We start from the raw sequence: 14,043 nt of genomic DNA on the forward strand, positions 1-14,043 counted from the left end.
ACTACCTTTCATTAGCGACCGACCTGTAGGAGAGAGGAAAGGCCCATCAGCCTCACTGAAGGTGGACTGACACCATAGTGAAACTGACCACAACTTTCACCATCATGAACATTTCATGAGATTGCGTTTCAGCTGTGTTTACAGTCAGCTGCATTATTTACCCCCTTGTAGGTTTGGGTTTTTAAATGCCACTTTGCACAATCATAACATTCTCAGTTGCAGCATTCTCATTTTCAGTCAGGACTTAAGAATCAGCTGCTGCTGCACCTTCAACTGAGAAGCACCCAAGTTCATGGTCCTGGCCTATGGGGGCAACTGGAACCTATGAAATCAGAGTGTGCCTCCAGACAGTCAATATTTTGCAGGAGGGATTCAAGCAGCTGGTCCCTTACCTTTCCCGCCCCGACCTGGCCACAGTGATCCATGCGACAGCCACCTCCGGGCTTGACTACAGTAATTCGCTCTATGCGGGGCTGCCCTTGAAGCTGTTCCAGAAACTCCAGCGGCTGCAGAATGCTGCAGTGAGGCTCCTCACGGGGTCTCTGCCATGGGAGCATATTCACCCAGTGCTTTTCCAGCTGCACTGGCTCCCGGTGGAGTACAGGGTCGGATTTAAGGTGCTGCTTTTGACCTTTAAAGCCCTTCACGGCCTAGGACCCTCGTACCTACGGGACCGCCTCTCCCGGTATGCCCCACGGAGGACCTTAAGGTCCATAAATAGCAACACCCTAGAGGTCCTGGGCCCTAAGGAAGTTAGATTAGGCTCAACCAGAGCCAGGGCTTTTTCAACACTGGCTCTGGCCTGGTGGAAAGCTCTGTCTCATGAGACCAGGGCCCTGCAGGATCTGATTTCTTTCTCCTGGGCCTGTAATACAGAGTTGTTCCGCCTGGCCTTTGGCTTGGAGTCAATTTGATTCCCTCCCCCTCTTTTCCCCCCCTTTCTCCTCCTGTGATGAGGCTGCATTTTAACGTTTTAATGTTGTATTTTAATCTTGTTTTTAAGTTGTATTCATTCAACTTGTTTATATTATTGCTTGTTAGCCGCCCTGAGCCCGGCCTTGGCTGGGGAAGGCGGGGTAGAAATAAATTATCATTATTATCATTATTATTATTATTATTATTATTATTATTATTATTTAAAAAAGGACCACATAATCAAGTAAATCAGGATGAATGCTGAATCAGCAGGGTCTCTGGAGAAGCCTTGAATCAGGTGGAGAGCATTATTGTTTGTTTGGTTGAATTATTCATTGACTGAATCAGAAGCAGAATGTCACCTCACGTTCCTCTCAAAAATGGGGTCCATTTTAGTGGACCCAAAGGAGAACTTTGGACAAATCCCTTGAGTTTTCATGAGAAGTAAAGGTAAGGGGAAGGGGGAAGAGTGATGTTGTGTCAGGCGTGGAGAGTTGTCTGCTCTAAATCCTCCTTCCGACTTCCGTAGCATTTTAGGTGCCAATGGGAAGTTCCTCCCTCCCTCTGACTTCTTTGCTCTCTGATATGTTCAGACCTCCGAGTCTGTGGTGAGGGGGGTTCCCCACACTCTCAAGTGACATCTGAACTAGCTGCCCCCTCCTTTCGGGTTCCCTTGTCATTATCTCGTACCTGGGCAACTCCTCCCTCAGCTGTTCAGCTTCTGTCTCTCTTTGAACACACTGAACACACTGTGGACTGTCGGACTTGTGTTCGACCGAGCGACTCTTCCGGTCGAGTCTGTGATTAACGACCCGAGCCTTTGATGAGGCTCCAAGCACGTTTCCCCATTATGCAGAGTGAACAAGGGTGGGTGTGTGACTTTTCCCCTCCACCTCTCCATCGGAGAGGAAACTGGTCTGCCATAGAATGCATTCCCCTGTCCTCGTCTTTAGACTATTCCCTGACATGTTGTGATCATTTGGGTTGCCCTTTTTAAAATTTTGATGCTGTCAATCATGGTATCCTCCTGAACTGACTTAGTGAGATGGGTGCCAGAGGCACCATATTACAGTGGTTCTGTTCATATCTTCAGTATCGTGTCCAGAAAGTAGCACTCAATGACTGCTCCTCACCCCCACCCCGGTATTTGTGCTATGGAGTTCTGCAAGGTACTATTCTCTCCCCAGCGCTATTTAAGATCTATACGCTATATAAAATCTATATGAAGTCATAGGGTGCGGTCCTGAGGAGTTTTTCCCCCCATCCCTTCTATGGGTACTAGTGGTAATATTTACACCTGCAAATCAAAACTGTCCAAATTCTGTCTTTCCAAATTGTCCATACTTTCCATTAATTTACAAGTGTGGTTAAAATCCTGCTAATGTTTTAACCTGCTTACAATGGTCTTGCTTTGTGAGCTTCCCAGTTAATTTTGCCATTTCAGCATAGTCCATCAACTTGGTCTGCCATTCTTCTCTGGTCAGGGTTGTTTCCTCCTTCCATCTCTGGGCTCGTAGCATCCGTGCGGCTGTTGTCGCATACATAAACAATCTTTTCTGGTCCTTTGGTATCTTGGTACCTGTTATTCCTAATAAGAAGGCTTCTGGTTTTTTAAACAAAAGTTATTTTAAACATTTTTTCCAATTCATTATATATCATCTCCCAGAAAATTTTAAGTTACTTTACACATCCACCACATATGATAAAAGGTACCTTCTTTTTCTTTACACTTCCAGCAGGTATTTGAACTCATTCTATACATTATTGCTAATTTAACTGGGGTCAAATACCACCAGTACATCATATTCATATAATTTTATGTCAGTGAACAAGGTGCCATAAATTTCAAATCTGTTTTCCATAACCTCTCCCAATCTGCTATTTGTATATTGTTTCCCAAGTCCCAAGCTCTGGCTTCCATCACGGTGTCCCATTGTGCCAGAAGCGGTTTAGTCATGTTGGCCACATGACCCGGAAAGTTGCCTGTGCATAAACACCCGATCCCTCAGCCTCATAGCGAGATGAGCACCACTCCCCATAGATGCATTTGACGAGACTGAACCATCCAGGGGTCTTTACATTAACACACAGCTCTATTTCTCCATAACAGGAGAGTCTCTGAAGGCTTGTGACCAGTGTCTGGATGCAGCAGTGGACTCAGTAAGGTCCAATAAACTGTGTTCAAATCCTGGAAAGTCCACTTACCTTTAATGGTCAGGCGGTGTTGCGGCCAACCAAGTCCACGCCCGCAATTTGGTGCCCTGCTGGGGAGGGTCACAGCCTGCTTGCGGACTGACCAATTGTGCCAGGCTTAGGTGCAGGCATTCCGCAGGGGGTGGGCCCTACCAGCCGATAGGCATTGCTTGGCCCCACTCCCTGGGGGGATAACTTGGGGCCTGCCCAGGCCTCCTTCCCACTTTGTCGTTGGATCTCCCACCCTCCACCCCCTTTTTCATATGTCTTATTTTCATACTAAGACCTTCCTATGAACACTGTCAGCAGCCATATTTGGGGCCTGGTGTCAGAGATCCGCACGACCGAGCTACTCCTCCTCGGACATTCTCCGTCATCTCCTCTGTCCACCACTCCTTGGTTAAGGGTATCCTGTTAAAGGGATCTGTGAGGAGTTGCTTCTGTCCGGATGCCCAGGCGGGGGCTAGGGCCATAGCACTCCTCCAACAGGGACCCCTCGGTGGTTACCCCTACTTGATGTAGGTCATGGGGGGCAGGTGTGGATTACCCTCAGATGCACCCCCAGCAGATGGACTGGGGTGGAATAATTGGCTATACGCAATGCCGATGCCAAACCATTCACATCTGTAAACAATAGAGTTGTGGCTTATTTGGACCCAATGTTATGCTCTGGTCTTGTCTGGTTTTTCATCACTTAGGGAGTGACAGGAACACAGGAGCTTGACACACAATTTGTAGGCTCTTTGGATGATTCCCCCTTCTAAAGGAGCAAGTGCATAGTTTGGGGGTACTATTGGATACACCTTTGTCACTAGAGACCCACATGTCCTCTATGGATGTTTGTGAACAGGAATAGCCTGACCACTGGAGCATTGGAAAACGTGGAGCTGGACTACTGCAATGCACTCTTTCTGGGGCTCCCCTTGGGTCTGGTGCAGAATCTGTAGTTGGTGCAACATGATGTGGCCAGATTGTCCTTGCGAGCTTTTGGTCAAGAACATCTGATTACCCCCCCCCCCAATTGAAGGACTATCCACTTAAACCAATTTTCTGCTTCCTGCAACTTCCATTCCTGATCCACCAGAGGACCTCTTCTCTTATTCCACGACTACTAAGCTTACCCATGAGGCACCTTGTTGAACGCTTTTTTGGAAGTCCAAGTGTTGGTTTGTTTGTTTCTTTATTAAATTTGTACACCGCCCTTCACCCGATGATCTCAGGGTGTTTCACAGCATAAAAATACAGGATAAGAGCAAAAAGTATATAATAAAAACAAAAACAAAACAAAAAACCTACAAAAAATCTGCTGAATCGCCTCTGTCTTTACGTGAAATTTGAGTTCCCTTTTTCACCTCCCAAATTCATCATAATAGCCCTATCCTGTGTTAGCATCAGTGCGGGGGGATTCTGCCAGGGCTCATGTAGAATAGTTCAGGTAACGCTAACTCTTAATCTTGGTCTTTTCCACCAATCTTTGGCATTTGCATCTCACAGATCTTGCAGATCTCGAAGTTTTCGCAAACATGTTTTTCTTCAGCTCTGCAGTTGCAGGTGGAGCTGCATAAAGTGTCTAGGAACTTGCAGAGGTGGTACTACTTCTCCAAATAATTATCAAAATGATAGTGTGCATGGTTTTTTTGCTTCCAAAGATCACATTTGAGTCCACTAAACGAGATGTTATGGATCTGAGGCAGAAAGGTCTGGCAGATATATGCCTCCTGAGCCACCCAAAACTTGGGGGGGCTGAGATTTAGGACAGATGATAACTGCACCAGAATGAGGTTGGCTTGACTTCTCTCCACTTCAGATGTGATCCCTTTGCAGGGCTCCGTTAGTAAGAAGAAAGTTACTGCATCTTGCAAGCACCACAACAAAAGACTTCTAATTCTTTGTAAGGGAGGTGGTTGTTCCTGGGAGGAAAAAGATGGTCCTCATTCTACTGCTTCTACTGCCTTATGGGGACTGTGGGAAACTGAAGGCAAAATGCCTCTTGTCTTTGGAAAGGGATGAGATAGATTGACCTAATTATTTCAGGCCAGGAGACCACCTCATCAGTGGGGTCATCTCTGCCACAAACACTATGTTTCATCCTCATATCTTTAGCCAATGTCCTTCCGCCAGCTTTTATTGGTAAGACCTTTTGTGGGGATGGAGTTCCTGGTGTTCCACTTGCTACCATTTCCATGAGATCCAACTCATCTCCAGTTACTTTCTGGGGCCTTTCTCATTGTCTGGTACCTGCCTTTAAGAACATAAGGAGATCCCAATGGCAGATAAATTGGGGGGTGATGAGGCTCTCAGCGGCAACCAGTCACAATGGCTATGTTCTCCATTCACTGTCACAGGCACTATGCCTCTGGGTACCAGTAACTGAGAATCTCAAGTAGGGGAAGAGTTCTTGTGCTTCTCAGTTTTGCATGTGCATTTGGTTGGCCGCCTTGAGGATGCTGGAACAGATGAGCCTCGGGGCTGATTCTGCAGAATTTTTCTGAAAAATGATGGTAGGAGAAGGGTGTCTTTCTGCCTTAGGTTTAATATACATGGGGGGGAAATCTACTTTCTCAAAGCAGAATTATGATAGGGCTTTCTGGATCTTTTAATCGCTGTCTTAGATCCCTAATAATAATAATAATAATAATAACAACAACAATAATAATAATTTTATGCCCCACCCATCTGGCTGGGTTTCCCCAGCCACTCTGGGCAGCTTCCAACAAAATATTAAACTACAGTGGTCTGTTAAACATTAAAAGCTTCCCTAAACAGTGCTGCCTTCAGATGTCTTCTAAAAGTCTGGTGGTTGTTCTTCTCTTTGGCATCTGGTGGGAGGGTGTTCCACAGGGCGGGTGCCACTACCGAGAAGGCCCTCTACCTGGTTCCCTGTAACTTGGCTTCTTGGCGTGAGGGAACTGCCAGAAGGCCCATGGCGCTGGACCTCAGTGTCCGGGCAGAACGATGGGGGTGGAGACACTCCTTCAGGTATACTGGACCGAGTCCATTTAGGACTTAAACGTCAGCACCAACACTTTGAATACATTGTGTCCCACATCCTTCACCCATTTTATCATAACACAATTTACCTGGTCCTCTTTAGTGTCCCATTCCAAAATCTTGGAAACGTACTGAGAGCCAATGTAGATCTTTCAAGACTGGTGTTATGTGGTCTCGGCGGCCGCTCCCAGTCACCAGTCTAGCTGCCGCATTCTGGATTAGTTGTAGTTTCCGGGTGACCTTCAAAGGTAGCCTCACATAGAGCGCATTGCAGTAATCCAAGCGAGAGATAACTAGAGCATGCACCACTCTGGCGAGACAGTCTGCGGGCAGGTAGGGTCTCCGCCTGCGTACCAGGTGGAGCTGGTAAGCAGCTGCCCTGGACACAGAATTGACCTGCACCTCCATGGACATCTGTGAGTCCAAGATGACACCCAGGCTACGCACCTGGTCCTGGGACACAGTTACCCCATTCAGGACCAGGGAGTCCTCCACACCTGCCTGCCTCCTGTCCCCCCAAAACAGTACTTCTGTCTTGTCAGGATTCAGCTTCAATCTGTTAGCCGCCATCCAACCTCCATCCGCCTCCAGACACTCACACAGGACCTTCACTGTCTTCACTGGTTCTGATTTGAAAGAGAGGTAGAGCTGAATATTAGCAGTAGAACAGAAATATTACTTGGACAGTGCTGGCATGTATATAATTTCTCCCCCCAGGAAAGGACCCACAAAGTACTGGCAGCTCCTCTCCTTCTTGTATGCCATTCAAGTGATCAACCAGAATCAGAAGCTGTTACCCAACATCACCCTGGGCTACAGCATCCATGAGAACTTTTTTGATGGAACGGTCACCTATGATGCTTTGCTAGACATGCTGTCAATTGGGCAGCTGAGCTTTCCAAACTACAGCTGTGGTAAACAGACTAACTTACTGGCTGTTCTCGAAGGGTCCGACTCTCAAAACTCCATCCAGATTTCAAACGTGTTGGGCATCTATAAAATCCCACAGGTAGGAATGGAGAGAGGTATAATAGCATTATGATATTGGCAGTCTTATTTTCAACTACCCTCCTGTTGATCCCTAGCATCAAATTTGCCTTCTTTACGGCTGCCACAACCTTCAAGGAAATCACTGTTCCCACCAAAGGGTCCTTGCAATAGACCTTCCTCCTTCCTAAGACCTTCCCAATCTCATGTTGGGCTTAGAAATATTTAGGCTTTGATCTGAAATCAAACCAGATCCAAATCTTCCGTTCTCTTCCCAGGTCACTTATGCTTTTGTCTCTCATGTTCTGAATGATAAGAGGCATTTCCCTTTTTTCTACCGGATGGTCCCCAAAGAAGAAGCCCTGTACCCAGGGATTGTCAAGCTGCTCCAGCACTTCCGATGGACGTTGATTGGCCTCCTTGCACCAGACACTGACAATGGAGAGAGGTTCCTGAAGAGATTGACACCCGTGCTCATCAAGAGCGGTGTCTGTGTTGTCATCTCACAAAGCATCCAAGGACTGAATACAAATGGAGTATACATTCCTCGTCTTCCATTCCACAAGTGGAGGCAAGTGCATGTATTTGTTTACTACGGGGAAATGGCTCATTTCATAGATGGGCTACTCATTATACAACAGTTTTTTGACATAGGGATGAAATCCATTGTTGGGAAAATCTTCGTCACAACAGTTTTGTGGGATGTCGCCCTGGAGCTGATGTATAATGACATATCTTTCCAACACATCCACGGTATATTTTCCTTCTTCACTGAGACAAGTAAAGGGGCAAAATACGGTGATTTTCTACCCTTTTTCTTTGGTATTAAGAAGTTTTGGGAGGATGCTTTTAATTGTTTTTATTTAAAGCATGCATTCTCAGTGAAAGGCCGGACAAGATGCAGAGAGAGAGAGAAACTGGAGAGGCTTCCCCAAGATGATCTGGAAAGAATCCTCTCTCTAGACAGCTACAGGATCTACAACACTCTGCAAGCCGTGGCTCGTGCCTTAAATGCTGCATATTCATCTAGATTTAAGCAGAGGGGAACTGAGGGAATGGAACTTCAAAGGCTACAGCCATGGCAGGTATTTTCTTTCCCTTCACAGACATCTCAACTGAGCATGACAACCAGCAACCAGTTAGTTAATCTTAATCTCAGCAAGAGCCCAGAGCCCTTTAGAAAAAAACTACAATGGAAAAAACCCAAAGTTTGCAAAACACATTACCCATTTTCCATTTTAAACCTTCCTTAATACATCTCTATACTTAAGAGATGTAAAGGCAATATTAAGTTAAGAAAGGCATAAGAAGTGATTCAGACGGAGGATTATCAGAGGTGCTGATGGAAGTCCAAGAAGAATGTATTTGTGATAAACTGTGTGGTACGTTTTATAATTTTGTATGCTAAAAATCAATAAAAATATTTATATATAAAAAATAAACTTTCCTTAATACATATACATTTTTCATTTCTGTTTGCTATTCTTATTCTTGCCTCATTGCACAGCCCCCCGAGCAACTGCTCCCATCATGTGCCCAGTTCTCCTTTCCCCGCAAGTTGGAATTGTTTTGGGCAGGGGAGATGACATTGATCAGGCTGTCTCTAGTCTCTATTCCTTTCACACCCGCTTGACTCTGTTCTGGCTCTCTGCTCCCTCCACCAAGCTCCTGCCTTTCCCTGCTGAAGCCCATATTGGAGATTTCATTCAGGTTGCCTTGAAAGGAAAAACGAACCCAATTCACTCTTTCTGAAACAATCCAAGGGGACATCATCCTTCAAAAACATGCTTACTAGGAGAAAATCACACAGAAATGCTGAAGAATTCTGATGAGTTTCTATTATTATTATTATTTAAAAAATGCTTCAGAAATGTGGAGAACTGAATTTAAGATTGGGGTTTGTGTGTGAGAGAGAAAACAGTATGAACCAAAAGTGACAAGATCCCTCCATTACTATTTGAGTTTGCAACCAGCTCTAAGCAAAGGGGAAGTGGATTGTCAGTATGCTTCCATATTATTATTATTATTATTATATAATTTTTATTAAATTTTCAATCGAACAATTCCAAATAAACATTTTAGAAACTCTAAAATATCTGATGACTTCCCTTCTTCTCTTTCCATGGTTCATTTTACATCTTATACACCCCTGTATATTTTGCTATAACCATTCAAACATTATTTACATCCATCAAACATTATTTATGTGGTTGAATTTATCTTAATGGTGCCACCGTTTTCAGCTGTATACTGTTATTTTCCATATATTCAATAACTGCTTTCCACTCTTCTTTCAATGTATGTTCTTCTTGCTCTCTTATTCTGTATGTTAAATCTGAAATTTCTGCATATTCTGTCCACTTAAGCTGCCAATCCTCTTTAGCTGGGACCTCGCTGACTTTCCATTTCTGGGCTAGCAAAACAGGGGCCTATGTTTCCCTTTATTCTAAATGCTCTCATCTTTGCTTCTGTTCCAGCTCCACCCTTTCCTAGGAAACACCCAGTTCTACAATTCTTCCATGGACAGAGTGTATTTGGATGAGAACAGGGAGCTGGCAGCCGACTTGGACATTGTGAACTGGGTGGTGTTCCCCAATAAATCCGTCCTCAGAGTGAAGTTTGGGAGTATCGACAGAAAGGGATCCCCAGATCTGAAGTGCTCCATCGACCAGGAGGCCATTGTGTGGCCCAAGTGGCTCAATCAGGTGACGGGGAGTGGGAATGATGCCTGTCATTTTGCTGTCTTTTCTATGAGCTCTAATAAGTGCTCCCTGTTCAGTGTGCTGCTGCCCTCAGTTGCCTGTCAACTCCAGCACTGGGCTGTTGTTCCAGATAGTTCCTACAGCTCCTCTGCTCAGCTGGGTGCCAAAGGAGGCTTCCTGCTAAACTGTGTGTCTGGGGAAAGGGGGGTTCCTTGCTTTTCGGTTGTTATATGAATTTTATCGGTAGTGAATAGCTCATGGCCCATATACAGAACTTTATTTAATGGAGGTCCTTTGTTTTTTCCTGAATTTAATCATGAATAATTCATGTAATGGACAGTGATGGGACATGCTTAGTTTCAAGCTATAGTCTAGATGCTACAGCAGATACTATCCCTCAAAGAACAATTCTCATTGACACTCTTTGTCTTTGTGCCTAGACCCTTCCTACTTCCACGTGTGTGGAAAGCTGTCGCCCTGGATCCGTCAAGGTGATTCAGGAAGGGAAGCCTCTTTGCTGTTATGAATGTCTTCCCTGTGCAGAAGGGACCATCTCCACTCAGGAAGGTGGGTGGCTCCAAGGGAAAGGCTGGCCTTGGGGAAGAGAGAAGGGTTCAGTCAGGAATCTCTCAAAACCATTTTTGGGCAGGACAAGGCTGGTATGCTTCATGTGTGGGAGTGAACTGGGTGATTCAAATTCCCATCATCATCAATCTCTTTTTATGATTATGGTTTACGATATTGTTCTAAAATGTATCATCATCATCAACAACATCATATATATAAAAATATGATCAAATGTGAAGGAGGGAGGTCTAAACCACTACGCGACGGGCTGAGGTCCCGTTTCTCTCTGAGCTCTGGCATCCGTCATGGTGTCCTTTTGCACCAGAAGCGGTTTAGTCATGCTGGGCACATGACCTAGAAAGCTGTGGACAAACACCAGCTCCCTTGGCCTGAAGCAAGATGAATGCTGCACCCCATAGTTGTCTTTGACTAGACTTAACTGTCCCGGGGTCCTTAAGGAGGGAGATTGTTATGGACCTAGAGTAGATATTAGACTTCTGCACAGACCCCTGATCCTCCTTTTGGCCCTGGTATAGGGGCCTACAAGAAGCCCAACCTGCCAGAGGCCAAGTTGGGGATCTCTAGCCCTGGAATTTGTTCCAAATTTCTTCGGGGTAGAGCTAATGTTTAGAAAAACCTAATTAAATACCTGTAGTGATCTGTGGCTGCCCCAGACTGACTTGGTCTACAACTGAATCTCTCCCAAGAGGCTGGATATTGCTCAGGGCTTGGCTGAATCCAGAGTAGTAGACATTACTCTCTCTCTCTCTCTTTTGCAGATGCAGACCATTGCAAAAAATGCCCAGAAAATCAGCATCCAAACATGAACCGAGATCAATGTGTGTTCAAGCATATCACCTTCCTAGCCTATGAAGAATCTCTGGGGGTTGTCCTACTTTCCCTTGCCCTACTGGGGTCCTTAGCCACAAGCTTTGTTTTAGGAATCTTTATTAAATACAACGAAACTCCCATAGTCAAAGCCAACAACCGGGACCTCTCCTACATCCTCCTTGTCTCCCTCCTGCTTTCCTTTTTGTCCTCCTTCCTGTTCATTGGGAGGCCAAGGAAAGGGACTTGCCTTCTCCAACAAACAGCCTTCAGCATCATCTTCTCTGTTGCTGTTTCTTCTGTGTTGGCAAAAACCATCACTGTGGTTCTGGCCTTCCTGGCCACCAAGCCAGGGAACTCAGTGAGGAGATGGCTGGGGAAGAGTCTGGCCAACTCCATTGTCATTTCCTGTTCCTGTGTCCAAGTTGTCATCTGCATGATCTGGCTGGGGATCTCGCCACCATTCCCAGACTCTGACATGCACTCCCAGCCTGGGGAGATCATCCTGCAATGCAACGAAGGGTCTGTGGCCATGTTCTATGGTGCCCTTGGCTACATGGGCTTCCTGGCGGCCATCTGCTTCACGGTGGCTTTCCTAGCCAGGAAGTTGCCTGGGGCCTTCAATGAAGCCAAGCTAATCACATTCAGCATGCTGGTCTTCTGCAGTGTTTGGGTGTCCTTTGTGCCCACATACCTGAGCACCAAGGGGAAATACATGGTAGCCGTTCAGGTTTTCTCCATCTTGGCCTCCAGTGCTGGGCTCCTGGGCTGCATCTTCATTCCCAAATGCTACATTATTTTGCTGAGACCTGATCTGAACACGAAGGAGCACCTGACAGCAAAAACTAAAGATAGCATCTGATTCTTAAAATACTATTTTTCAAGAAGGTAGAGAAGTGATGTTCTTGAAAAATAATGTTTCAATTAAAAAAATCGTTACCCTCATTTGATCATGTAGAACCAACCAACTTAATGGAAGTAGTTATGAAATTTGGATTTGGCTGAAAATTTGTTAATACTTTGGAAGATATAGATCACATAAATCACAGGGAATTCACATTACCAAAATTTTGTAATTATTCTTGGAACGGAACAAGGATGTCCACTGTCACTCCTGTTATTTTTCCAAGTGAATCTCCAGCCCCCGGCTCTCTCACTTCCTCATTCATCATCACCTCCTCTACGGGTGCTGCTAAGTACCCTCTGTCTTTGAGCTCTTTGCTCTCCTACTTTTAAGGCTCGCTGGGTTCTGGGACATGGTGGGTCTAGAATGGTTTCTAATGACGTGTCAGCCAGGTGTTGCTCTGACTCTCTCATGATTTCCCAACTTTCCCCCTCATCTGCCTCTGAACTGTGACTTCCCTTTATACTTTCTTCCTCTTCCTCCTTCCTGGGAGGGTGAGGATGAAGAGGTGGTCTCCCCCATTCCTCCCTGGCCCTTGGTCATCTTGGTCACCCTCCACCCCATACCTGTCAACTCATCAATATCTTCCTTAATTTATGGTGCCCAGAACTGGACACAGTATTCCAGGTGTGGCCTGACCAAGGCGGAATAGAGTGGGACTATTACTTCCCTTGATCTGGACTCTATACTTCTGTTGAAGCAGACTAAGATTTCAACATTATTTTTATTAGAATTAAAATTTGTTATCTTTTCCCCCTAATTGTATAATTAAGAAAGCACACCATTCAATGCTGTATTTTAAAATGTTGTGAGCCATGCAGGGACCCTACAGTGAGGGAGGGTCATCAATATGATTATTTAATATATTAAAAAGTTGCTGCATCCCACTGTTGACTCATGTTAAGCTTCTGGTGTAATAACCCAGTTGTCCTATATTTAGGCCTCTGCTTATTCTCTTCAGCCTCAGCAAGGTGTTGTTAACATTTTGCGCCTTCAGACCATATACACAGGGACCTAGGTCCACATTTGGCCAGAATCCTACCCGCTCAACTGTCATCTCTAACCCCCACCCCCAAATAATATTTCAATTTCCCCCATGCCCCCGTTTCATTTCACTTCCTGAGAAAAATCCTCAAATGTTTCCACTGAATGTAGTAAGAAAGGAGCCAATTATGGAGGTGGGAGCTCCTGGCGGACATTTCCACAGTGGTGGGAATGTTTTGGGGTTGTTTTTTTATTAAAAATTTGATGATTTACAAAAGTGTGCAATGTCTCTCTCTCGTATTTTTCCCCCATGTAACATTTTTACAATTCAGTTTCATTTTTTGAGACATTAGGAAGAGAAGGGGGAAAGAGGTGAGGGGGAGATGGGGGGGTCGGGTGGCGATGTTTCTATTTTACTTACTATATGTAGGGTTTGGTGTCAGTGTTGCTTGTGCAGGTTCTTTGCTGTTCACTTGTGTTCCTTTGGTGGTGAGAGAGGTTGGGGTTGGCCTAGGGTGTGGTTGTTCATTTGTGGCTGGCTGTGGTGGTCTTTGTTTTCGTGTGTGAGTGGAGTGGGTGTGTGTTTTGGATCAGGTTAGCCATATTGATTTGTATGCTGTTGCTGGATTTCTGTCATTGTCTTGTTGGGCTGTGTGTGTGATAAAGGGGAGCAATACAGGGGTGAAGGTGTCTTCTTCTATTTGTCCCCATGTCAGTTTCAGTTTATTGGTTAATTTTTCTAGTAGGCTGTTTCCCATACTATTTGGTACCATTGGTCCATGCTTACTCTTGACAGGTCTCTCCAGCGGTGGGAATGTTGTGGGAAAGCGAATGACAATGAAACCGAGGAGGAGGAGGAAGAAGAGGAAAGGAAAGGGTGAAGGCTTGTTGCTTGGGGAGGGGGGTAGATAAAAGAGTGAAGGACAAGGCAGTTCTGGGCTGCCTGGGCAACTGTTGCTTAGGTGGACCGGA

At 45.3% G+C, this 14,043-nt stretch overlaps 1 protein-coding gene and 1 long non-coding RNA gene across 2 annotated transcripts in view; one reads left to right on the forward strand and one right to left on the reverse strand.

The window, feature by feature from the left end:
• Window positions 1-14,043, reverse strand: part of LOC308470280 — a 267,788-nt gene that overhangs the window by 181,958 nt on the left and 71,787 nt on the right. The gene's annotated exons all lie outside the window — the stretch shown is intronic.
• Window positions 7,428-13,212, forward strand: LOC308471932 (vomeronasal type-2 receptor 26-like; the record flags this gene model as incomplete). The annotated part of the gene is made up of 4 exons (XM_080996244.1): window positions 7,428-7,574; window positions 9,564-9,791; window positions 10,229-10,355; window positions 11,135-13,212. The coding sequence occupies 4 exons, from the start codon at window positions 7,428-7,430 to the stop codon at window positions 12,043-12,045; spliced, it is 1,413 nt and encodes a 470-aa protein (XP_080852370.1). The 3' UTR covers window positions 12,046-13,212.

Source organism: Podarcis pityusensis, assembly GCF_964106645.2.
Source record: "Podarcis pityusensis genome assembly, chromosome: 2".
Lineage (NCBI taxonomy): Eukaryota > Metazoa > Chordata > Lepidosauria > Squamata > Lacertidae > Podarcis > Podarcis pityusensis.